General features: G+C 36.9%; 1 protein-coding gene across 3 annotated transcripts in view; it reads right to left on the bottom strand.

Moving 5' to 3' along the window:
* The window catches only part of STYX (serine/threonine/tyrosine interacting protein), a 31063-nt gene extending 5709 nt beyond the window's left edge, over positions 1 to 25354 (bottom strand). The window contains exons 1-11 of one of the 3 annotated variants that reach the window (XM_070931678.1): positions 24974 to 25354; positions 20221 to 20317; positions 17866 to 17919; positions 13799 to 13896; positions 11891 to 11951; positions 9994 to 10030; positions 8785 to 8835; positions 8500 to 8539; positions 8369 to 8419; positions 7742 to 7814; positions 6789 to 6873 (exon numbers count right to left, since the gene is read on the bottom strand). In XM_070931678.1, the coding sequence (XP_070787779.1) occupies positions 6789 to 6873; positions 7742 to 7814; positions 8369 to 8419; positions 8500 to 8539; positions 8785 to 8835; positions 9994 to 10030; positions 11891 to 11951; positions 13799 to 13896; positions 17866 to 17919; positions 20221 to 20238 (568 nt within the window). In that variant the 5' untranslated portion in view covers positions 20239 to 20317; positions 24974 to 25354. The remainder of the gene's footprint in view (positions 1 to 6788; positions 6874 to 7741; positions 7815 to 8368; positions 8420 to 8499; positions 8540 to 8784; positions 8836 to 9993; positions 10031 to 11890; positions 11952 to 13798; positions 13897 to 17865; positions 17920 to 20220; positions 20318 to 24973) is intronic. The other 2 variants (XM_070931676.1, XM_070931677.1) reach the window with 2 other exon arrangements.
* Positions 25355 to 26622: the final 1268 nt, after the last annotated feature.

The following is a 26622-nucleotide window of genomic DNA, read 5'->3' as shown; positions in this document are numbered from 1 at the left end:
AGTCCAGTTTGGATGGAATTAGAGTATGGAATGGGATCTAAGAGGTCTTGGAGGTTAAATGAAAATCTGTTTAGATATGAGGAAAATGTAAAAGAATGTAAAAAATTTATGAGATAATTTTTCATTATAAATATGCATAAGGGTACATCTATGGAAATGGTTTGGGATGCAAGTAAAGCATATATGAGAGGTATTTTGATATATTTGAATAATAAACATAGACGTAAACAGGAAAAAAAAAGGAAGGACTTAGAAGAGGAAATTAAAAAAAAAGAACAAGCTTTGATATTGAACCCAGCAGACAAGAAAATAAAAGAGGCAATTAACTTACTGCAAGGGCAATTTAATATGTTAATGGCAGATCAGGTCGCAACTAATTTGCAATATGCTAAACATAATACTTTTTGCAATGCTAATAAACCAGGGAGATGGTTAGCATATTTGTTAAGGAAAAAACAAAAGTCACGGACCATAGAGAAAGTAGAATATAAAGGTAAAGAGGTTTATCAGCAAAATATGATTAAAAAAGCATTTTTAGAATTTTATGCGCGGTTGTATGCTAGTGATAAAATTCAAAGTATAGATATAGATACTTACAGAAAGAGAATATTCCTACAATTACAAAAGAGCAAAGGGAGGGTCTAAATCAACCAATAACTTCCGAGGAGATTATGTTTGCAATTAAGCAGTTGAAAGTGGGTAAAGCTCCTGGGACGGATGGTTTGACAGCTGCTTATTATAAACACTTGCAGTCAGAAATGGTGGGACCACTCAAAGAATTATTTACCAACATACAATTGGGAGGAGTTGTACCCCCCTCCTGGAGGACAGCTTATATTTCTCTGATTCCAAAGGAGGAGCAAGACCACACTCAGCCAAAATATTATAGGCCTATATCACTTATAAATACAGATTACAAGATTTTTGCTAAAATACTAGCAAATAGGTTAATGACAGTCATGCAACAAATGATTCATAATGATCAAACTGGTTTTATAAATGGTAGACAAATGAGGAGTAATGTAAGGCAAGTTGTTAACCTATTGGAGTATTTGGGGAAGAACAACCAAATCCCTGCGGTGCTGATATTTCTTGATGCGGAGAAAGCATTTGATCGATTGAACTGGCAATTCTTATTGAAAATAATAGAAAAGATGCAGTTTGGAGAATATTTTACACAATCTATTAATGCAATATATCAGAAACAAACAGCGCAAATAGTAATTAATGGTAGTTTAACAGATACCTTTAATATAGAAAAAGGAACGAGACAAGGATGTCCTTTGTCTCCATTATTGTTTATCTTGACCTTGGAATTTCTGTTAAGTAAGATACGTGGGTCGGACAAAATAAATGGAATTAAAATTAAGCAGTATGACTACAGATTACGAGCATTCGCAGACGACTTGGTTGTTACTTTAACTCAACCATTACAATCGGTTGTAGGTTTAATGGACATAATTAATCAATATGGACAAGTATCTGGATTTAAAATAAATGCAGGGAAAACGATAATAACTAAAAATATGACTATAAATCAAAAAGATGAATTAGAAAGACTAACAGGATTTGAAATTGTAAAAAAAGTTAAATATTTAGGGGTCTATATTATGACATCAAATGCGAAATTATTTAAGCATAATTATGATCCGTTGTGGCAAAAAATACAGAGAGAGATGGAAAACTGGAAAAAATTACAATTATCCTTGTTAGGAAGAATAGCAACAGTAAAATGAATGTTTTGCCTAGGTTTTTGTTTCTTTTTCAAGTGATACCAATACTTTAAAAAGATGAGAATTTGAAGATATGGCAGAAGGGTATTAATAATTTTGTCTGGGCAGGGAAGAGACCGAGAATAAAACAAAAAATAATGCAGGATATACGTGAAAGAGGAGATCTCAAAATGCCCAACCTAAAACTATAGTATGAGGCAGCTGCTCTGTCAGCAATCAGTGACTGGATGAACTTAACAGAAGAAAGAATATTGAATATTGAGGGATATGATTTGGTTTACGGTTGGCATGCTTATTTATTATATGATAAGAAAGTGGATAAGGCTTTTAAAAGTCACATATTAAGGAATGCTTTATTGCGTGTCTAGAAAAAGTATCAGTATAAATTAAACTATAAGTTACCAATGTGGGCAATACCCAGACATGCGATAGAGAATATAAGTGTAGAGCAAAAACAAGATATGATTACTTATAAAGAGCTTCTTAATAAGGAAGGAGGTATACTACAATTAAAATCTTTGAATCAACTAAGAGAAGAAAGGATAATTCAAACATGGTTTCAATATGTACAGTTGCAAGCTAGATGGAGAGAAGATCAGAAAATTGGTATTTTGCAGAATGAAGAGAACTTGGTAAAACAGATTAGAGATCAAAGTCAAATGCATATAAAAAGATTGTATAATGCATTGGTAGAAATAGATTCAGAAACTGAGTTAGTTAAGGACTGTATGATAAAGTGGGCACAAAATATTGAAGAACCAATAATGATGGAAAAGTGGGGAAAAATATGGGTTAGAAATGTAAAGTTTATGCAAGCCCAAAACCGAAGAGAAAATTTTTATAAAATGTTTTATAGATGGCATCTAGATCCCAAAAAGCTAACCTGTATGTATCCAAGTTTGCAACCTAAGTGTTGGAGATGCGAATGTGATGATGCCACGTATTATCATATATGGTGGACATGTAAAAAAGGCATTTTGGATAAAAATATGGTGGATTATCCAAAATATTCTCAAAAAGATGATAAAATTTACTCCACAGTTCTTTTTGTTAGGTATAATTACAGATTGTACTGTTATAGAGACTAAGTTGATTTTAAATTTAATAACAGCAGCCAGACTCATGGTGGCACAGTATTGGAAGAAGGAAGACTTGCCTACTATTGAAGAATGGACACTAAAAGTAGTGAACTTAGCAGAGATGACTAAAATCTCAGCGTATTTGAAGGACCATTCAAACGAAAAATATATATCGGAATGGAGAAGATGGATTGACTATATTCAAAACAAATATCGGACTAAAAAGTTTCAAATAGCTTATGAATGAAGCCAATATTTTCTTTTTGAATTATATTTTGTTAGTTGAAAGGGGAGTTAAAGAGCAAGAGGGAGTTTGGGGACTACAGAAAGTTAGCTTATTTTAGCTTATGTTTGTTATGCTATACCCTGTTTTTGCTCTGGGAAGTCCAGGGAGGTGGGGGTGGGGGGTTGGAGGGAAGGAGGGGGAGGAGGGATGGGAAAAATTGCTGTAATACTTGTTAAAACTTTTTAATTAAAAAAAAAATTCTCTGTAGAGCTTTTATGTCCGCTACAGAGCTGCTTCCATACCATGTAAGAATGCTGTATGTCAGGACACTCTCAATGGTGCTGCGATAGTAGGACAGAAGTAGATGCTGAGATAGATTTATCTTCCTGAGCATTCTCAGGAAGTACAGACTCTTCTGTGCCTTCTTCACAAGCATGTTAGCATATCACTGTAAATGTGAGCGTTTGTCAAGAGTTTGAATCACATAATGCAGAATGGCCTCATGTAATCCTTGTTCAGCACCTTTAAACTTTGTATGCTGAATGAAGATTGGTAAGTAAGTACTACCTATAGTAGTGTTACAGAGGTGAATCCCCAGGTGTCCATAACTACCCAGGTTGTGCTTGTTGCATCTGTTAAAGCTTTTGGATGGTCTTCAAGGGCAGCCCCCTGCAAAATGCATTGCAATAATCCAGCATGTGGTGGCAAGTGCTTCCTGATCCAGGAAACACTAAAACTGGCAGATAATATGTAACTGTGCAAGACCCAACTTGGCTGTGGCTTCCATTTTTTCTTTGAAGCAACCAGCTTCATGCAAAGACCTCCAACTTGCAGGCAGGCCAGCTTTCTTTGGGAAAATGCAAACCTATTTATAGTTGATCTGTTGACTGAATTTACTTCAAAGTCTGCTGCCATGTGTTTTAGTAGAATTCAGTCTAAGCTTTTTTCTTCTCATCCACATATAACAGTCTCTAGGCATTTGATCACCATCTGGCCCAGACTGAAGATAAGCTTCATTTATTTCATTTTCATTTATTAGACTTCTTTTATCCCACCTTTATTACTTTATAAATAACTCAAGGCAGCAAACATAATACTCCTTCCTCCTCATTTTCACAACCCTATGAAATGGGTTGGGATGAGAGATAGAAACTGGCCCAAAATCATCCCGCTGGCTTTCATGTCTAAACTGGGACTAGAACTCATTTCCTAGTTTGTAGGCAAACATCTTAATCACTACACCAAATTGGCTCTCTATATAATGAAGGATCATCAGCATACCTAAGATAGCTCACCTTATTCGAGCATATGACCTTTCCTAGTTGCTTCATGTAAATGTTAAACAGACACAACAGAGTCTTTCAGGGTCTCAATGAAGCTACAAGGGGCTTAGTTTCTCCCCACTCATCATCACTTATTGGAAATGACCACGCAGAAAGACCCACTCCCACTCCCAACCCAAAATACCATGGGCAATTGGTATTAAAGGACGCTGAAAAGTCCAACAGAATCAGAGGAGCCATAGTCATCCCAATCCTGCCAAAGGTCACTAACAAGAGCCAACAACATACCGTGTTTCCCCGAAAATAAGACCCTGTCTTATATTTTTTTGAAACCCGAAATAAGGGCTTGGCCTTATTATCTCGGGGGGGGGGGGGTGTCTTATTATTTTGGAGGTGCAGGAGACAGCAAGTGTGGCCACCTCATGGCTTCTGCTGTGTTGCACTGTGTTCAAGAAGTTTGAACTTGCGAGGTTTCTTTTACCCTACGTGTTTGCCTGCAGGCAATGACAAGACATGCGACAGAGCTACAAGGCAGGTAAGACATATTTCACCTCTCCCCAGCCCCACCCCTCCCCACTTATCATCCCCAAATTTTATCCAGTTGGGGCAGGGACAGGAAGCCCTCCCATGCCTGGCGACAGGGGGAGAAGAGACGGCAAGAAGAGCGAGCCCTGTCTCGCTCCATGCATCTCGCTTCTCCCCCACCCCCCTCAATAAAGAGCTGGGCACTGTGGAAAAGGGAGCCAGGCGGGCATGGACTTTGGGCGTCTGGTGCTGCTGGGAGTCACCCAGCGGAGAGGCAGGAGCAGGGCGGGAGTTTGCAAGGGATCGCTTCCCCTTTGCCTTCTCTCCCAAAAATGCTCCTCGGGCACAGTCACCTCTGCAGCAGGAGACCCACGCCTCGCGCTGGCCTTCCGAAGGGTACCATAGTAGCAGCTATCCACAATTTGTTAACCCTTATTTTGTCCTGACCCACGTGGCCCAGTATGGTTGGGATGAAGTAAGGGTAAAAAAATTGTGGATAGCTGCTGCTACAGTATCCTTCGGAAGGCCGCCACTGTCAGGGTGGCAATCCCATTCTGCTTTTGGATAATTGCACCTTGATTAGAGAATGGATCGAGGCTTTTCCCTTGAAGTATACTTAAGAAAATAAACCCGAGATATATTCTAATAAACACATTTTATTATAAAGAAGTAAAAACAGTCTTACTAGCTAATTAATTACATCTTGGCAGCGTTCCTGCCGTACCTCTTAGCAGGCGAACAAAGAAAGTTAGAAGAAAGTGAAAGAATGTGGAAGAAGGAATGTGGACATGCGCAGTGGCTTCTGAGATAAGAAGCTCTGCATCTACCATAAAGCTTAGAATGGGAGCCCAGCTGACAAATACAAAAACGCAGTGACAGCCACAAGGCACATTGGGCGCATCGCTTGGCTTCCTGCTGCAGAAGTGGCTGCAATCCATGGCAAAAATGTCCATGCTTGCTGGAGGGCTTATTTTCAGGGGAGGGCGTATATTTACGCCCACCCCAAAAGTCAGGCTTGGCCTTATTTTCGGGACATGTCCTAGTTTTGGGGAAACACAGTACTTTCAGTCCAACACTCAGTTCCAAAGGGCACAGATAAACCTCCAAGTGCTTCAACGACCAGCTAAAAGGATGCAAATGACCAGCTGTCTGCAAGGAGTATAAACCCTTCCATTCCCCACTATCCTGTCAGAACTGAAGAAGCTTTTTGGATGAGAAGCAAAATGTCTTCAAAGAAAAAACAAGTCCAGTTGCCTCCTGAAAAAACACCTTTGGGACAACCATGACCTGGATGACTTGAGAATCTCTAAGTCTCAATTCCAAAATCAGGGTAAGAAAGGTCCAGATAAACTAATTCATCAACCACTCTCCCTAGAAAGGGAATATTTATTTTATTTTAATTTTTTTTTATTATATGCTGCCCATCTCTATCTAAAATTACTCTTGGTGGCTTACAATGCAATATGTGGGATAAGTTGACAGTTACAGTTGAGGGCTAGCTAGATTAAGAATTGTTTTATTGAGGAGGGAACACACTGCTGTCTTGATCAAGGAGGCACCACCCTCTTCCCTCAAAAATACCAATTTGGGTGCTTCCAGCAACTAGGTAAGGTAGGAATCTAATTCACAGATGGTAGAGATAACAGTACAGATGACTTAAATCTACTTCTACTGATCCAGCTTGTTTTCCCAATAGGCCCAATTACTTTGAACAATGTTGTTAGGTGGCTATCTGCAGATGCAGCAACAGTAGAAAAGCAAGCTTGCTTCAGTGCTCTTACCACTATGAACTCATGACAAGCCCTTTATGTTTAATCACTGTCACATCACCTTTATGTTTCTGGAAGGTAATTCCCCCATAAATTAACAGTGAATATCCTAAGAACATTCAGCCTATATGAAAAGTTATAGCTATAGCTGTACACCTGTATTAAGATCTCACCTGTAGTAACTGAGAGTGATCGCTCCAGCTGCCGAGGTGACATCATCTGGATAGTTAACTTTGCTAGATAGATGGCTTCATATTCCTAAAACAAGAAGACTTGAAGAATTATACAAAACTCGCAGGAATCACTCTGTGTCAAGACCTTAAGACAAAAAGCAACCAATGGAAAAACCAACAAGAGCATATAAATATTATAATTCAGGGAAACTGACATATTTCAGGAAACTGAGAAACAGATTTGGATGAGAGAAGGGAGATAAGCAATTTATTTCCACTTGATTAAATTAAATCGAGACTTAGAAAAAAAAATCACTGTAACTTCTTCTCTGGAGGAAGACTTGGCCTTCTGTATCTCTTTACTGGAATATTTCAGTGAAAGAAGAACAAGTAGGCAAGTAAAAGCTGATTGCACATACATAGATAACACACAGCTCAAGCAATCACCAATATGCTATCTGAATCTGAATCAGTATTTGAACATGGGATTAAAAGAATGAAAGCTGTGGTTTTCTTTAAACCACAACTTTCATTCTTTTAAAGGTGTTTCTTTAAAGAACACCTGCAGTCATTGAAGATGACAGCTCATTGATGGTTGCTCCAGAATCTTAACTACCTCTGCCATATATTTTAGAAATTCTATTAACGATCATAAAACTCATTTTAATATTTAAGTAATATACAGTTTACATATTTGGCTAAGCTTATCCACTCACTTTTTCAAACATTTCAGTATTTTAAATTTCACATTCACATTCAAAAAACCAAAATTTCAATGACTAAGTATATTTGAATAAAAATAACCCGCTACAATGGAAAATATAACCAACATCCAAAAAAGATGAATACCTTTCTTTCAAATCAGAACATCAATACATTTCAGACAATTAGGTATTACTACCTACAGAATTAGTAATAAAATCTACATTATCAACCAGCACATATATTTTTACCTGAAGTTGATGAACAAATCCAGCATTGGGATTAATACAAAACCTTCTTTCTTGCACATATGTAAATGCATCCCTAGAAAAAAGAAATTATCCATTCATGTCCATTTCATTTGGTTTCTGATTTACTTAATATTTTCCTTAATTTTAATTGTTTTATTTGCTGTTTATTCTTATCTCCACTGTTGGACCTTAGAATATATTAGAATCTCTGTGCAAGTGTTAGCCAAGCCTATATTTGCAATAAGGAATGTGTCCAACATGTATCAGACTTTCATACTTAACTTCCAAAAATATTCTTTATATAGAAATTGCATATGAAATTCCTAATACATATATAATATAATGACATATCTTGGGCAAATTTACTGCTGCTTTAAAATGCCATATATAAATAAATAGCATTTTGTTTTGTGCTATATCTGGTATGTGACATTTAAAAGCAATATTGGTGGTATAATGTATTAAAACAAACATGGTTTAAACAAAGTTCACAAAACTTGAATTTAAAAAAGGGGAATAATTTCTGTGAAGAATCTAAGAAATTGCTTTAAAGATAGTTAAAACATCTAATTATTTTACAAATCCCCTATCCTGAAATTCAACAGGCTATTTAGTAAATGTTCTTACCTGTACTTCACACCAAATGTTTCCATAATATATGCAATAACTAAGGCAGCACTGAAAACAGACAAATAAACAAGGTAAGATATGTTGGTCATGCCTTATCAATGTTTTTTTTAAATGTGAATTTTTGTTACCTTCTAGAAATCCCTGCGTTCCCATGCACAAGAACTTTTCCTGAGAATGAAGAAAGTTACTTTACACTGGCTATATAGCATTTCCTCCTCTTGTATTATATTATTTACTTTACAGTACACAGTACCACTTATCTGTAAGATTCACAAGAGGGTTTACTAAGGTTAAACATAATATCAAAGAATTATTGGAAATTGCAACCCCCATCCCTCAGTAAGATTAGCATGGCAAGTGGGAAATCTGCTTGGCAAATCTATTTGTGAAATAGTAGCAAGTTGTTTATTTACCCCGTTTGTGACAAAATGAACACTTGCTTCCAGCTGCCACTTGCCCTGTAGCTGCAAGTAGAAGGGAAGCATAAACATGGCCTCTGCTTGGATACAGAAAGCACTGTTACTGTTACTTTTTTCAGACAGAATCTGTTCATTAAAAAAACCCAGAAACTCTTGATCTGCAAAATTGCAGCCATAGTTTTTTTCATAGGAAAAACAAGATTGGTTCATTTCACTATGCTTTTGAAAAATTGCTATGGACATCCCAGCTGCATTCCAATGACCCTTAGTCTCCCATGGAACCCCATCACATTCTTATAGGATTCCATGGACACAGCTTGAAAAACCCTGATCCAAGTCACAAATCAAGATGAACTAAATGTCAGCAGTAATACCATACATTTTAAGCTAGATGCAGACTTCTAGGCTAAGAAACGTTATTCTCTTTGATTGGTAATGGAAGGCTACAGGATTGTGTCATGTAGTCATCTGTTCAAATTAGCCTCTAAGGCAAAGATTGGCAAATATTAAATCACTGAGGAAAACAACTCAGCCTTTCTAGAGAACTGGAGGAGAGCATCCAGTGACACTACTAAAAAGGGCACGGCTGTCAATTTTACTGTGGGAAGGGCAGGTTAAAAATGGAAATAAGAACATTAGGTCATATTCCTATCCTTACAGAAACATGCCTTCTTTGAAAGACTAATATTGTGCTGTCTAACCTAATGTCAAGATAGAAATTGGAGACATCTGCCACCCAAGAAAACATCCATGCACAAACATAAAGGGCAGGGGGAGGGGGGAACAGGCTGTGTTACCACAAAGCATCCATTGTGTCACTAAAATTCAACAATACCATGGGGCTACAAATGGGCAGGGCGCATATGTGGGTGGGGAGGGCCCTGTGCAGTTCATGCAATGCCCATCTTTGCTCTAAGGCGTCATGACAGTAAAAGTTAATGCACCCTTATATAATGGCAAGAAACAATTTGTTCCCTAAAGTCCTTGATGGGGGGGGGGAACTATTCTAGGTATCAGAAAGTTATCAAAGTTGTAAAAAGAGAAAACATAATATAAGCCTATAAATAATAATGGCGATTCTATGACAAAGTATTCTTATCTCATATACCTTGTATCTCTATATATTTAATTCATATTAAATATGTGAAGCTAAAGGAAGCTAAAATCTGTCCAATTTTCAGGCAAATAATTTAAGATACATACCTCCAGTTTGTAAACTCCCATCAATAAACTCCTTAGTCTAAAGAAAAAAAATACCATTCCTTTTCCACTTTATTAAAAACGCTTACATTGATACAATCAATCAGTTTTATAATATATTGAAGTAACTTCTGCACAAAAAGATAATATTATTCACAAAACGTAATGTAATTATTTACAAAAATAATGTAATGTTAGCAGTTGCCTATCTTTATATTTTATTTAAGATGATTCTTAATGGCATAATACAAAAAACAAATGCTTTATCAAAATATTAAAATGATTATTTTCAATAATAATCAAACTCACCTACAGTACATAAATTAAGTTATCATAAAAAGTTCTCAGTTTTTTTAAAAAATCATACAAATATTTACTACGGAATGCAATAAAGTCTGTAGGGAACTCCAATTACCTACATTCTCTAAAAATTGTTGGAAATGCAATAACCAGATGAGATCAACATACTTTACATAGATGTACTTAAATTGAAAAAAAACTGAACACATTTAATTAATGGGGGCTTGAGGGAAATTGAATGCAACATTACTTCACTGTGACAATGCATGCAGCATATATAAAAGGAGCAGTTTGCATTGCATCATGTTGATAAAATTACTGGATCATGCAAACACCTGTTTTTTAAATTCTATTTTAAATGTAATGCTACAGAGAGTGAAAAGGAGATGCAGCTTAGAGATATCAGCACAGAATCCAATTTAATCTGTGGGCACTTCCAAACTCCTCCAAATGGAATTTAGATTTATGATTGTGATAGTTTTTGTTATATGTGCCAATTTTATCATATTAACTCAGTTATGCATGCAAATACAATATAGACCACAAAGATTGAAAAAACAGCATTGTTATAATTGGACTTAAAAGTTGACCAACATCTCTAATTTTGTCTGCTTTTTAAAGCATGTTTATTGTTACTTGTTAAGAGTACTGCTAATTGTTTGCTTTTATTATTCATGATGTTATAATACAGGCCAGCATTCTGCAATTTCTACGGCCTCTGGAATCATCCTCTACTACAGGATGATGCCAGGAGCAAAATTCAGAGGAAAAATGCTCAATAACATTGGTATGATTCCCTACCAATTTTCAGCATGGATTTAAGGGAAAATGGGTGGATTAATTTTCTAGTATGCTTAATGCATATTAAAATCCCCTGCCTCCATTTTAAAAAATTCTGATCTGCTTGCTCCAGAACAATATCATTTACTAGGGAGAATCAATATGAAAATAAGAAGTGGACAATAAACATCAATGATATCAGGGAACTCAAAATCTGGACATTTCTAAATCAGTTTCTTCACAGTAAAATAACCACTGAGAATGATATCAATTACAGGCTGTATGTGATTGAAAAAAAATCAAATTCCACTATATTTGCAAAATGTACGTGTGAATAATTTTACTTTAATCTTTTTGCTATTCAACAAAATAAACCAACAAAAATTTAAAAGGAGAGAATTGAAATCACAGAACAAAATGTTTACATTTGGATAAAACAGCCATGTATATTTGATGTTTCGTTTATTGGTATGAAAAGGTTCTATATGAAGGAATGATATTGAAAAGGCAACATTTTCTCCATTTTCTGCGAGTTATTAATGTAACTCACAGAATGGAAAACAAAGTTCATGTTTACCAAGAAAATAATGTTTTATGAGTCACAATATGCCATGCTTGTCAATGCATTACAGTGTTTCATAGTTAGTAATATGGTTAGTCATTGCAACTCTAATCAAAGATGAAGTTTATTTACCTGAATCATTTCAATTATCGATACTTGTTCACTCTTTTAGCATTATCCCCTCAGTTCTAAAACATATGCTTTAACTCATATGCTTTAAATCAAAACATAATTTAACTCATGATGATGGACACTTACCATTGGGAAAAACCTTATAATATTTTCAATGGGATTATCAGCAATATCCAAGACCAAATACCTACAATTAAAATAAGTGTGTTAAGTACATAGTCAGGACCATTCATTTTCTAGAGTGTTAAACAGTCATAAAACATTAAATCAAGGAGCTCATTGAGAAAGTTTAAACTTTTTACACTGCCACTGTATATTCTGATGACCTCTCCTCGGCTAAATATTGTAGACGTAGACTTCTGTAGAGCAAAATAAAATTAAATGAGAATTTCAGAAGAGAAGTCGTAGTGCAATGAGGATTAATATTTTTTTGATTCTACATTACTTCAAAACAGCTCTCCAAGTTTTATTCCTACCAACCCCAAATAGTCTTTGCTAGAAGTTTGCCTGAAATCTTGAGGAATTAGTGTTAGCCAATAAATAACACGGAAATAGAAGATAAATATAGGAAGTCTTCAACCTATGACTACAATTGAGCCAAAATTTTCTGTTGCCAAGTGAGACAGTGGTTAAGTGATTTTTGCCTCATTTTATGACCTATCTTGCCACAGTTGTTAAGTGAATCACTGCAGTTGTTAAATTAGTAACATGGTTGTTAAATGAATCTGGCTTCCCCTGTTTACTTTGCTTGTCAGAAGATTACAAAAAGTGATCACATGACCCTGTTGTAAATATGTCGGTTGCCAAGTATCTGAAATTTAATTATGTGACCATGACGATGCTGTAGCAGTCATGTGAAAAACGGTGACTTTTTCCAGTATTGTGGTAACTTTGAATGGTCAGTAAATGAACTGTCGTAAGTCGAGGACTACCTATAGTCTGCATTGTTATAAATCAGGTATTTATGTTTGACTCTTTGTAGCGTAGCACATTTGGTCCAGCTAATGGTTTATAAACTAGTGGCTTAAATTGTTCAAAGCCTCTAGCAGAAGGAAAAATTATTAGCAATGTTGGAGTTTCCACCTTCACATTTGCAAAAAACACAGAAAGCATTACGGAATGTTCTTTATGAAGTAAAAGAATTACCATTAATTTTATCATCTGTAATGAAAAGTATATGTTACTGAATGAAATTTCTTATTAAACCGCTAAGAAATCTGTAGCTAATATTTGAGTTAAGCAACTGAATAGTAACTGAAACCCAACTGATTTAGGAAGTTAGCAAAATTCCATGTATCAAGTTATAAAGAAAGGACAGATTCCTCAGTTCACTCATAAATCTGACATCAAAATTTGTTCCAATGACTGCATCTAAAATCTGAAGCCCTACAGCAGGGTTCCCCAATCCCTGGCGCATAGACCAAGCTGCGGCATGCCAGAAACTAGGCCACGCAAACAAGCAAAGCCCCATCCGCCGGATGCAGGAAGCACATGAAACCATGCCCTCTGGTTCACAGAAAAACCTCTCCAGAGAATCGGTCCCTGGTGCCCAAAGGTTGTGGGCTGCTGGCCTAGAGATATAAAATAATACTATAAATAGGACTGACCTACTCACTTCATATGAAACATCTGAACATTTGGAATAAAGACTAATAAGTCACCTGGATACCTTTTTGGAGCTATGAGAACTAAAAATGTTTACTGTAAAAAACCAAAATTTTTGACATATTTGATAGAACATGAAGTACATTACCACAATATATACTACGTTTCAAGATTTTATCTAATTTTTCCTCTTTGTATCATTCTCACCTTAGGTAAGGAAGAAAACAGATAATCTTACACATCTCTTTCCAATACTTTTATCTATTAACACGTTACTGTATTGGAAAAAGATGTAACAGTTACTGTGAACTATAAAGACACTTATAAAAGTGTATAAATGATATAGCGTATACTATCCTAAAAAGTACATATTGTACGACGCTTCATGATCATTGTTTTCAAAGCAGAATTTATTTAAGATTTTCTTACCTAAATAACTGCTGGAAGTTTGGTTTAATAAAGTTTGCTTCAATGTTTTGTCTTATGCATATTACATGAGTGATCCCATGTTTCTGAAGTGTAGGTAGCTACAAAACGAAATTATGAACAAATTCAATGTATGGCTGATACCAAGCCAGAAAGAAAATTTAAAACAATAGAACTGCATTTTAGTAGCTAATAGTTAATTAAGTAATTAATAGTTATATACGAGATGGCCAACAAATTTAATAAATAATAAAATGATTACACTAAAATAGCAATATAGACCCCTTCATGGATTACTGCCTTGTCGTGGTGAAGGGGCTTGCATAGGTCAATGAAGCTATGAGCTATGCCGTACAGGGACACCCAAGATGGACAGGTCACAGCAGAGAGCTCTGACAAAATGTGATCCACTGGAGAAGGAAACGGCAACCCACTCCAGTATCTTTGCCATGAAAACCCCATGGACAGTACCAAAAGGAAAAAAAGATATGATACCGGAAGATGAGCCCCTCAGGTCGGAAGATGTCCAATATGCGACTGGGGAAGGGCTAGGGCTAGTACTAGTAGCGCCAGAAAGAATGAAGCGACTGGGCCAAAGCTAAAAGGACGCTCAGCTGTGGATGCATCTGATGGTGAAAGGAAAGTTCAATGCTGTAAAGATTTTTTCTCCATAGGAACCTGGAATGTAAGATCCATGAATCAAGGCAAACTGGACGTGGTCAAACAGAAGATGAAACGACTGAACATCGACATCTTAGGAATCAGCAAACTAAAATGGACAGGAATGGGTGAATTTAATTCAGATGACCATCAGGTAATACTACTGCAGGCAAGAATCCCTCAAAAGAAATGGAGTAGCCTTCATAATCAATAAAAGAGTAAGAAAAGCAATACTGGGTTACAATCCCCAAAATGATAGAATGATCTCAATTCGAATCCAAGGCAAACCATTCAATATCACAGTAATCCAAGTCTATGCCCCAATCACTGGTGCTGAAAAGGGTGAAATTGACCAGTTCTATGAAGCCCTACAGCATCTTATAGAATTAACACCAAAAAAATGATGTCCTTATCATTATGGGGGATTGGAATGCTAAAGTAGGAAGCCAAAAGATAACTGGTATAACAAGCAATTTTGGCCTTGGAGTACAAAATGAAGCAGGGCACAGCCTGATAGAATTCTGTCAAGAGAATATGATGGTCATAGCAAACACTCTTTTCCAACAACCCAAGAGATGACTCTACACATGGACATCACCAGACGGTCAACACAGAAATCAGATTGACTATCTGCTCTGCAGCCAAAGATGAAGAAGCTCTATACAGTCAGTAAAAACAAGACCAGGAGCTGACTGTGGCTCAGATCATGAGCTTCACATTGCAAAATTTAGACTTAAATTGAAGAAAGTAGGGAAAAGCACTAGGCCACTCAGGTATGAACTAAATCATAACCCTGATGAATATACAGTAGAGGTGGCAAATAGATTTAAGGAATTAGATCTGATAGACAGAGTGCCTGAAGAACTATGGACGGAGGTTTGCAACATTATAAAAGAGGTAGCAACTAAAACCATTCCAAAGAAAAAGAAAGACAAGAAAGCAAAATGGTTGTCTGAGGAAGCTTTGCAAATAGCTGAAGAAAGAAGGGAAGCAAAAGGCAAGGGAGAAAGATACACCCAGTTGAAGGCAGATTTCTAGAGAATAGTTAGTAGAGAATAGTTAGAAGAGATAAGAATGCATTCTTAAATGAACAGTGCAAAGCTAGTTTACATTCCAATTCCAAAGAAAGGCAATGCCAAAAAATGTTCAAACTATTGCACTATTGCACTCATTTCAAATGGTAGTAAGGTTATGTTTAAAATCCTATAAGCTAGGCTCCAGCAGTATGTGGATCGAGAACTACCAGAAGTACAGGCAGGATTTCAAAGAGGCAGAGGAACTAGAGATCAAATTGCCAACATACGCTGGATCATGGAGAAAGCCACAGAGTTCCAGAAAAACATCTACTTCTGCTTCACTGACTATGCTAAAGCCTTTGATTGTGTGGATCACAACAAACTGTGGCAAGTTCTTAAAGAGATGGGAGTACCAGACCATCTTATTTGTCTCTTGAGAAACTTATATGCGGGTCAAGAAGCAACAGTGAGAACTGGTCACGGAACCACTGGTTGGTTCAAAACTGGGAAAGGAGTCCGGCAAGGCTGTATACTGTCGCCCTGCTTATTTAACTTATATGCAGAGCACATCATGAGAAAGGTGGGACTAGATGAATCGAAAGTTGGAGTTAAGATTGCCGGGAGAATTATCAACAACCTCAGATATGCAGATGATACCACTCTAATGGCAGAAAGCGAAGAGGAACTAAAGAGCCTCTTGATGCGGGTGAAGAAGGAGAGTGCAAAAGTTGGCTTGAAACTCAACATTAAGAAAACTAAGATCATGCCCTCTCAATTCCTGACGAATAGATGGGGAGGAAATGGAGGTAGTGACGGGTTTTATTTTCCTGGGCTTCAAGATCACTGCAGCCAAAAAATTAAAAGACATTTGATCCTGGGGAGGAAAGGTATGGCAGATCTAGACAGCATACTAAAAAGCAGAGACATCACCCTGCCAACAAAAGTGCGTATAGTCAAGGTATGGTTTTCCCAGTTGCAATGTATGGCTGTGAAAGTTGGACCATAAGAAAGGCTGAGCAGCCTACTATTGATGCTTGGATACTGAAAGTAACTAACTTAGCTGAAACGGCTAAAATTTCAGCATATTTGAAGGATCATACACAAGAAAGATATATACAGGACTGGAGAAGATGGATTGATTATATTCAAAATAAGTATCAGACTAAAAAATATCAAATAGTTTATGAATGAATCTTTAATTGTATAAGTGCTACATGAGTGATTTTAGAAGTATTATATCCAAGAAGCAGGATTTTATCTATGGGGGGGTGGGGTTAAGAATTATTTTTTAGAGGGTGTTAGTTTAATGGATAGTTAAGCAATTTAGTTTATTGTTAAAAATTAACTGAAATACCTTGTGTTCTTCTCTGGGAAGTCGGGGAGGGGGGGTTGGGTGGGAGGGTTGTGGGAAAACTGTTTTTTCTCTAATAAAACTTTTTCAATTAAAAAAAAAAAAAAAGGCTGAGCATAGGCCTTTGAACTATGGTGCTGGAGAAGACTCCTGCGAGTCCCTTGGACTGCAAGGTGATCAAACCAGTCAGTCCTAGAGGAGATCAACCCTGACTGCTCTTTAGAAGGCCAGATCCTGAAGATGAAACTCAAATATTTTGGCCACCTAATGAGAAGGAAGGACTCACTGGAGAAATGGTGGGAAAGATTGAGGGCAAAAGAAGAAAGGGATGACAGAGAATGAGGTGGCTGGATGGAGTCACTGAAGCAGTAGGCGTGAGTTTAAGTGGACTCCAGAAGATGGTAGAGAACAGGAAGGCCTGGAGGAATGTTGTCTATGGGGTCGCGATAGGTCGGACACGACTTCGCAACTAACAACAACAAAGCAATATAGAATATGTGTCTTTCCTCTCTCCCCCCTCCCTCAAATATATATCCTAGCTGAAAATATTCAGCATCTCTAAAAGAGCTGAATTGATTAGGCTCTTTGCCCAAAACAAATTTAATAAGCTAAAAACCATGAAGAGCGTATAACGTATATGAACTTTAGAAGGATTTTGTCTTCTGACTGTTCTATAATGAAACAGTGCATCTGCAGAAAGTATAAATATCTCTAAGGTCAATCAATGCTGCAATAATGTTTTTATTTTTGTTGAAATGTTTCCTATACCCCTTTCCCCAGGCAGAAATCAGAGATACCCAGCAAAAAATCAAAATGCTGCAACAATATTTAAAGGATATAAGGAAAAGCATGGTAAATGTATTTTCTAACAATTAAGGTGCATTGTATATTTATACAAAATCAAAAACGTCTTCTTAAAGAGAGAGATTTTCAATGCATGACAAAAATCCACAATGAAGGGAGGAAAGGAATGTGTCCTAAAGAAAGCATCTAGATAATTTACACATAAACTACTCAGCATAAAAAGGTTACAGGCAACCTACCTTGCTTTTCATAGCTGAAGAGTATGGGCCTAAGAATAAGCCAGGCAAAATTTCCTTTAAAAAAATTGAAGAACGAACAGTGGGTAAGTGGATGGGTGGAAGAAAACAAATATACATACAAAATTTACAAGTTACAACATCAATGTGTAATAAGAATTGTATTAATGCAATATCAAGATTAGTCTTAAATTACTTCTGGCCCTATTCAGATACACTTGAGAAAAACACAAGCCAGTAGGTGATTTTAGGCCAGGTTTATTTTCTTGTAAATCAGCACAGGGCTAAAAGAAAATATTTCACAGCCTAACTACATGTTATACCACAGGAGAAACTTCTTGATCTCCGTGCCCAAAAGCCATGCCAGAATTCAAATAACAACTTCATGTTTGGTCAAGCTTAATGAATTCAGGCAGAGTACAATAATTGTTTTATAAATTTTATGAATTTGCTCTTTTTGCTGGGAAGTTACTTGGTACATTTTTCTTGGAAAAAGAAAAAGAAAGGAACATGAATAAGTATGATTGCAACCCAGACTAAAATGCCAAGAATTGTTTGCTTTTGTGCTATAATATTTTGTGCTTCTTTTCCTCCTCAGACTCATTCTGGACTAATCCTGTAATCCATAGAAGAAACCTTAAGATTTGAAGGGAGAAAAATATACACATCTCTCAAATTATTCCAGACTGTCCCTGTATATATAAAACTGAATTTTTCAGTCTCAATTTTCATTATGTTTACTCCAAGTCCAATTTTCACTTTTATTTTTCCTGTTCATGTCAATATCACCCTATTTTCCTCTGAACTTGGTAATTTATAACCAAGATGAATATACTTCTATACTGTTTTGTAGAACCATTTCTCAAAAACAATTTCTGGTGATGCTCCTGTCTACAAGGAAAAATCAATAGGCCAAGCTTTTCTTCATGGCATTTTAGTAAGAAATGAGTTTCAGCTTACCATGCAACAGTTAAAGGCAAAACAACCTACACAATGCATATTCCGTGTTCTTTAATTTAATGCTTTTATCTCCTTAAGTGTCCACTAGGTTCTTTAGCTTTTTTTAAGCTACAAGTCTAGAAAAATGTATTTCATTTCAAAAAAGTTAATAGAGAACCCTGAGCTTTATCCAGAATTGTGCCCAACTAACCAGAAAAAAGAACATTTATATTTAGTGCAGCATTTCTCAACCTTGGCAGTTTGAAGATATATGGACCCCAACTCTCTGTATTTCTATGCTGTGTGCTGGATTGAAAATTCTGGCGATTGAAGTCTATACATATTCAAGTTGCTAAGGTTAAAAAATACCAATTTAGAGAGTGGGCACAAAGCATCCCCAAAGGACTACAGATTTCCTGAGAGGCTAGGAATGAAATGAAGATTAAATGCCTAAGCTAAATACACTTGCTCATTTTTTTAAAAAATGTGCATGAGCAGAATATAGTGATTCTCTTTTTTTCTGATGTGATACGACGTTTGTGCTTCTTTGTGTATGTGCATATATATCTGTCTGGTTATTTTCCAGTATGAATGTATGGTATACATTACACATGGATATTTTGCCTATGATGGGAAATGCAGAATGTGTATATCAATTAGACTTTAGCCTTTATCTCTGCTTTTCATTAGTTTCTGGTAGCAGTTAGGTATCTTATTCAACTTGCCTTTTGTGAAATGGGCATTGAAATAACAAAGTATGGGTTCAAAAAATAGACATAAGATTTTAACTAAAACCTCACCTGTTTGTCTTGACTAGAATTCTTGAACAAGTTTTTTCTTTTTATGATAGCCTCACTTCTGTTCTAAGAAAGTTTGCAAATAGCTGTGGTAACTATTTTGTGACAATTCGTTCTTAATAATCCATTGCTCCACAAGGCTTGAGTACCTAGCTGTATTCCAGTCCTCTGAATTCAGAGAACAGAGTGACAGAAATGTGTACAGAATGTATAATGCTCAGGACTGGCAGAAGTAGTGATTATTGGAATAGCCTATCTTAGCAACTATCTGCAGATCTCAGAAGAAAAGGCCAGATTAGAGTCTAGAGTCTGTAGCTCCTTCAAATGGGTATCTTTCAAAAGGATAATATACTGTAATCCTTTTGCCACCCTGAGCTTCTTGGTTACAAATCTACGGTAATAAGTAAATAATAAAAAAGCTACTTTTTAGGAACCATCCTTCCTTAAATGTTGCTGGGCTTTCCCCCACCCCTTTATTTATGGTTTGCAATATGTAAGAAACATGAAATGAATTTGCCACATCAATTTCTTCATTGCCTAATGTCAGATGTCAGCATACATGTTCATGAAGTTGCTAAAGCCCTGCAGCAGCCCAAATACCTGGTAAATAAAACTTTCATACCTGCATCTCTCTTCTCATTGGATATGTCCAATCCTAAGTGGAAGAAATAAAACACATTTTCTCATTTGAATATAAGACCAGTCAAAATAGTGAGGTTCTGGAAAAAATGCAAGATGAAAATGACAAGTTAAACAAGCTAATAAAACTATAGGTTTGATCTTATAATTTTTCATTACTAAAGTTATCTTGGAAAATATTTTATACATCTATGAGGACTGTAATGGCATAAAAATTCCTAATTTCACCCAAAGTGAGATTTTTCATTTGTACATGAAGCAAAATACAATCTGGACACTGAATCCCAGCTGAACTTCAACATGATTATATACCATTACCAATTTGCCAAAAAACCTTGATGAGATATCGGTGGTTCAGAACGGTTATGGGAAGAAAAGAAATGTGTAAATAACCCTGGAAAATGTTTTAAAGAGGAAATGCAATGTAAAGAATATTAACACTGTGTGTTATTAATTGAAAGATTTCCAAAAATTTAATTTCCTAAATATAATCAGTCACATCTCCCACTATCTAATCACTTTCTGTGCAAGTCAGGGCCTTGAGTGAAATATTATTAGTAACAGGCCTAGTGCACATTTTCTGCTAAACCATCATTATTAAGTATCACTTTATTTATCATAACTGACTAAAATCATATTAACAAATTAAACAAACTTCACTTTATAAGTCTCAACATCAACATGCAACACAGTAAGCTACAAATAAGCCACACATATTTTATGTGCAATATTTACATCCAGTTATGCCTCCCTAGCTTAAATAATCAATTTATTTAGTTAGCAAATAAGGAATGTTAAAATAAAACAAACAAAAGGTAGTGACATATGGGAACTTTTCCCTTATTTTGAATTAGTTCACTTTGTACATCAAAGCATATACATGCTCAGTCAAGGCCAATATAGAGATACTACACCAGAATAGCATTTAAGCATTATGTTAAATTAAATACTATATTAAACAGGTAGCAATTGAAAAAGAGCACTGATTCCCCCCAAACTGCAAATGCAGTAAAAAAACCAGATTAGCTGGAATATTTGTGCTAATAAATAGCACACTACTCTATAATAGTTCATCTGATATTACTTTCAGTGAACAAAACTGTATAGAAATTTAATAAATAAATATTAAGATTCTCTGTCATTACAGCGGAGAGCACTATTACAATATAAATATTTTGAAATGCTTAATATAAGATAGCAAAGAGCAAATTATATGTTTTAGTAATAACAAGAGATGAAAACGTAGAGCATAGTCTTGCTCAGCATTTATTTCAGACACAAGTAGAAGGCATTTAAATATACAGCTAAGCTGATAAAATACAATTATTAAAAAGAAGCAGCAGAAAAAGCAGACTTCCATGTCCACTATAACCATTATTTTGCAAGAGCAAGCTAGAATATGAATTATGAACAAAATGATATATGTCCTTCCTCCTAGAGTGAGAAATTCAGACAAAGAAATAGGAAATATTCTCCTACAGACTATCATAAAGAGAATCCCATTAATCAGAAAGCAATAGACTAAAACCTTAATTTGGATCCTCAATGTCTCGATTCTTGCAAAAACACAACTAATTTATCATATTATCCTGAGAATTGGTCTGAGATGCTGTCCAACTCTTAATGGATACTAGTTGTCTCTAAAACAGATCTCCACAATTCCATAGAAACAAACATCTATTTGAAAACTAGCAAATCACTGACATTTTCCCTAATGCAAAATGTTTCAAATCTGAAATGGTCTAAACTTAAAAGGCCATTTTCAGTTTGCAACAATTCTGACCTTACTCAGTATTCCAATGCTGACCATTCTGCAAGTACAGGATTTTGAGCTTGAAACAGAAATAGTAAACTTCATCCAGAGTGTTTTGAACATCTGGAATTCAGCTGTAGCATGGCGTTGAAAGTTAATTTTACAGTATCACTGATTAAAATAATAGAAACAGAAATCTGCTTTTAATAACAATATGGTGTTCTTGTGAGAACACAATAATAATCTGAAACTGGCTAAGATGTTACGCCTCAATTTAAAGGCTAGCAGTTTAACAGAGGAACTACATTAGATCTAAATAATGGACAAAGTGCACTTAGTGGAAAATTCAATCTTTGTTGCCTCTTCTCAAAAATTATTACTCACTAAAATAGTAAGATTAAATATAGGTTTAATCTCATATAGGTTTCACTGGGTGTGTGTGTTGAAACATCCTATTTCCCATTGCAAATATATATTAGCCTTTCATTTAATATGCAGAAAATGTTAATTATGGATTTACATTAGATATATTGTATGAACTGCCAATATTAGAATAATGGTAAGTTAGTACCTTCTACTGTTCCAAAATCCCTTGCTGACTTGTTTCATAAATATCTAGTTCAATATCTGGAGTAGATAGTCTATTGGAGCTATCAGATGAACAGTCATCCCAAGGTACAGAAAATTGGCTGATAAAAAAAAAAAGTAAAACTGCCATGCACATTCTATCTTCTAACCAACTGCCATTTAGGTCCAAATCTTCCAGAACCATATTCATCACAATTTTTTTAAACAGGCTCCATCAAAAGATAGAGAGATAAAGCAGTCAGGCCTATTTCTGCCAATTTTACTGAGTTCAACTGCATTTCCTTCTTCTTTTTTTTTTTTTATTGAAAAAGTTTTAAAAACAAACATATTTTCCCCACAACCCCCCCCAACCCCCCTCCCCCTCCCCGACTTCCCAGAGCAGAACACAAGGTATTTCTATTGATCTTTAACAATAATCTAAATTGCATAACCAATCATTAAACTAACATCCCTAAAAAAAAAATTCTTAACCCCCCATATATAAAATCCTATTTCTTAAACATAATACTTCTAATGTCACTTATATAACGCTTATACAAATAAAAGGAATCATTGCATTTCCTTCTTCTTGTTAAATTTGACTTAATTAAAAACTATGCCTCTCGGCTATTATAACATTTACCCAAAATCCACAGTTGGACAATATCATAATTAGGACCAATCAAAATAGTAGAAAAGAGCATGCAAGCTCTGAGTTCTTCACCATTAAATGGTCTGGAAAACAATTTTGGCTGGTCCCAATAAAGGAATTAACAATCTACATTTGGATTTTTTCCCCCCTTCCTGTGGACCAATGCAGGTTTTTACACTATAATTTTGATCAGCGGATTGCAATATTCTGTGCTATATTTTTAATGTAATGTAATGTAATGTAATGCAATGTAATGTAAATTTATGAAGATTTAGTCCCCATGGTTCTGGTAATTAAAGTTTGTGTAATCATCTATGCCACTATAATCTTTTTATTTTTTTTTGTACAATTGTTTTAATTTTTTTTGTACAACTGTTACAAAATTATGCATTTCAAAAACAATTTGGAAGGAAATGAATAGGTGCACCAATCTTATCTGCAAGACAAAAACAGTTTATGCTATTCCAGCTCCGTGAGTCTGAAAGTTAAGTTAATCTTAATCTGTTCACCGCCCTCAGTCCTTCGGGAGAAGGGCGGTATAGAAATTCAATTAATAATAATAATAATAATAATAATAATAATAATAATAATAATAATAATAATAATTAGTTAACAATATTTAAAGTGATTAGAAAGTTCACAGCTTCTTCAAGATTATTCAGACTACTGTGCTACCCCCTGCTGTGATAGAATTCAATAGAGAGAGAGATATAAAAAGAAGCATAGAAATGTGAGGAGCAATGTTAAAATACTCAAGCATGTCACAAGAATGGGCAACCTTTGAGTGACTATGGTAGCAGACACACTTCACATTTTAAAAAAAGCAAGGATAGTAGAATGCAGTGCAAGAATACAAAATAAAATGAGCTATGTCACAGGTCTTAACAGTGTCAAGAAGTTGTCCTTTCTACCGAGTTCCGTTTTTGATTTCTATAAATGCAATTGTGGCATGTTTCCTATCTCAAAAGTGGCAAGGAACTGTAGTGTCAATTTTCAACCGATTGATTAAAATAAGATTTGGGGGCACAACTGGATCATTTTATATTGTCAGAAGATATTAAAAGGGATGCCTGGGAGGGGGGGATACCTGCATAATGACAACCTCCTCCAAACTGCTTTAAACAAATTCCCTAATAATAGGGGTTTTCTCACAGAACAACTCTAGATGGTAGTAGTGCTGTGTGCGTGCATGTCATTAAATGGGTGTGCGGGTTCCTGGAAGATACTACAGGGCACCAATGTGATTCTATTCATGTACGCCAAAAGGCTAAAATTAAGACACTCCACCTCTTAAGTCTATATAGTCTGTCGCGTTGAGAAACATGCTGGGGGGGGGGGAATCAAACCATGCAGAAATAACAGACGCCTTCCCTTGACCGAGGTTCCCTTTCCCGTCACTCCTCCTCGTGCAGGCAACAGGATATTTAAAAGGAAGGAGGACGGGCTCTCCAAACCAACCTTGTGACCCGCGAGGAAATGTTTATTTAACGCAGCCGATCAATCCCAACGCGATTCCGCTTCCCACCACCTGCCTAGCAAGTGGAACACCTGTGCGCGTTTGGGTTTTAAATAGGGCTGCGGGCGGGCGCGGGAGAGAAAAAACAAAACGAAACAAAAAAAATAGGGAGAGCGCGCGAAGGCGCCTTCCCCAGTCTTCAGTCGGGGAGGGGATCACGAGGTAACCCCCCCCGCCCCTCACAACGGGGGATGAGGGCTGCTGAGCTCCAAGGTGCCGCCGGCTGGGCGAACGGCTTTCTCGCTCACCTCGGAGTCCTCTTTGGGCTGCGGCAGCGCGGGGAAAACCGGCTTGGCGAGCTCCATGGCCGGGATGGGCCGGGTAGGGCGAGGCTTCTTTCCTTCCTTCCCCGTGTATGTCTTCTTTTTCCACTCTTGTGTCAGTCAGCGGGGCAGAGGGAGAAGGAGGTCGGTGGGCCTCGACGCTCGAGCGGCGGTGGCCAAGGGGCTGGCAGGGAACCGAGGAAGATGATGACGAGGAAGAGGAGGCGGCGGCGGGGGCTCGCGCCCAGCCGCCATGCTGTTCGCAGGCTACCCCTCCCCCCCAAAGGCTTGCAGGCGGTCGGTCGGTCAGTCAGTCCTGGCTCCACTCGCGGACGCCGTCGCACGCGCGCTCCGCTCGACGCCTTTCTTTCCCCCCCCTCCTCCTTCCCCCTCCTCTCCTCTCCTCTCGCGCTGCCCTCCCGGGCTTCCTCCAACCGCCGCTTGCTGCCCAGGCCAGTCGGGATGGGTGGGGAAGCTGAGGGGCGTGGCCTTGGAACGAGCCGTAAGAGGAATGGGGTGTGGTGTTGAACGGAGGAGGAGCCGCCCCTGCTGGGGTCACAGGCGGGAGTGGGCGTGGCCGAGCGGCAAGGTCCCGAAGGGGTGTGTGACGGGAGTTGAGAGGAAGGGGCGTGTCGGAGAAGTGAGAGGACGCGCTTGTCCTCCTTTTGCTCATGGTGACGCACATGCGTGATGGAAGGAGAGCGGCTGTCGCTGCCTCGTGCGCGGATGCGGGAAGGCTACTTCGCTGTCGCGCGACAGCAGCCACCTCTGGAAAAGGGTTTTCTTCCAAACCCTGATTCTGCACAAAAAAGGGATCCTTTTTATAACTCATTGGGCTTTACTCAACCTGCCTTGCCCACACGGCCATAAGGATGCTTTTAATCGCCTCTATTCTGCCTATGTTAGGAGCCATTGATTTTTCTACTAAATCTAGTTTATAATAAAGATTTGCATAATTTCATTGTGCATCTTATTTAGCCACATAAATAACAGTTCCCATATCCTAACATGCAACTCCAAATTCTAGTTCTAAAATCCTATTGTTTTGCTTTGGACAGATGAACATAGAACATTTCTATGTCGGGTATTGCCCATCTTAATTCTGCTATGCTCTGTAAAATCAGCTGCATCAGTTTATGTAGTTTTTCAATCCATTCAATGTATGTCAAAAATGGTATTAAAAACCAGCAAAGGCAACTTGAGAGAAACAATGAACAACTCTGATTTTTTTTAAAAAAGCTGAAGTATATAAATGCTATTGCTATTGTGCTGCAGTGATATAGGAAGATGCAAAATGTACAATCACTTTCAATTCATACTATGTGGAAAAGGGCTATGGTAAACCATGCCTGTATTTTTATGAAGAAAACCACATTGGTAGAAAATATAAACATCCATGTTTATGCTCTAACCACTGATGTGTAATCTGTTGATATATGAAATCAACAATACGTAAACAAGTTGTGCTGCTTGTGACTGGAATACTGAAGTTGGAAACGTGAAAGAAGATAATGTAATCTGTATGGTTTAGGCTGATTTATCGATTTCTGCCAGTACAACCGTACTTTCAAAGCTCAGGCTGTCTTCAAACAACTAAAACAACATCTTTGTACACGGACATTACCAGAATAAAT

The sequence above is a fragment of the Pituophis catenifer genome, unplaced genomic scaffold (assembly GCF_029215685.1).
Source record: "Pituophis catenifer annectens isolate HBS135680 unplaced genomic scaffold, rPitCat1.0.hap2 SCAF_1, whole genome shotgun sequence".
Lineage (NCBI taxonomy): Eukaryota > Metazoa > Chordata > Lepidosauria > Squamata > Colubridae > Pituophis > Pituophis catenifer.
Note: the sequence above shows the minus strand (reverse complement) of the source record. Positions and strands in the feature narration are given on the sequence as shown.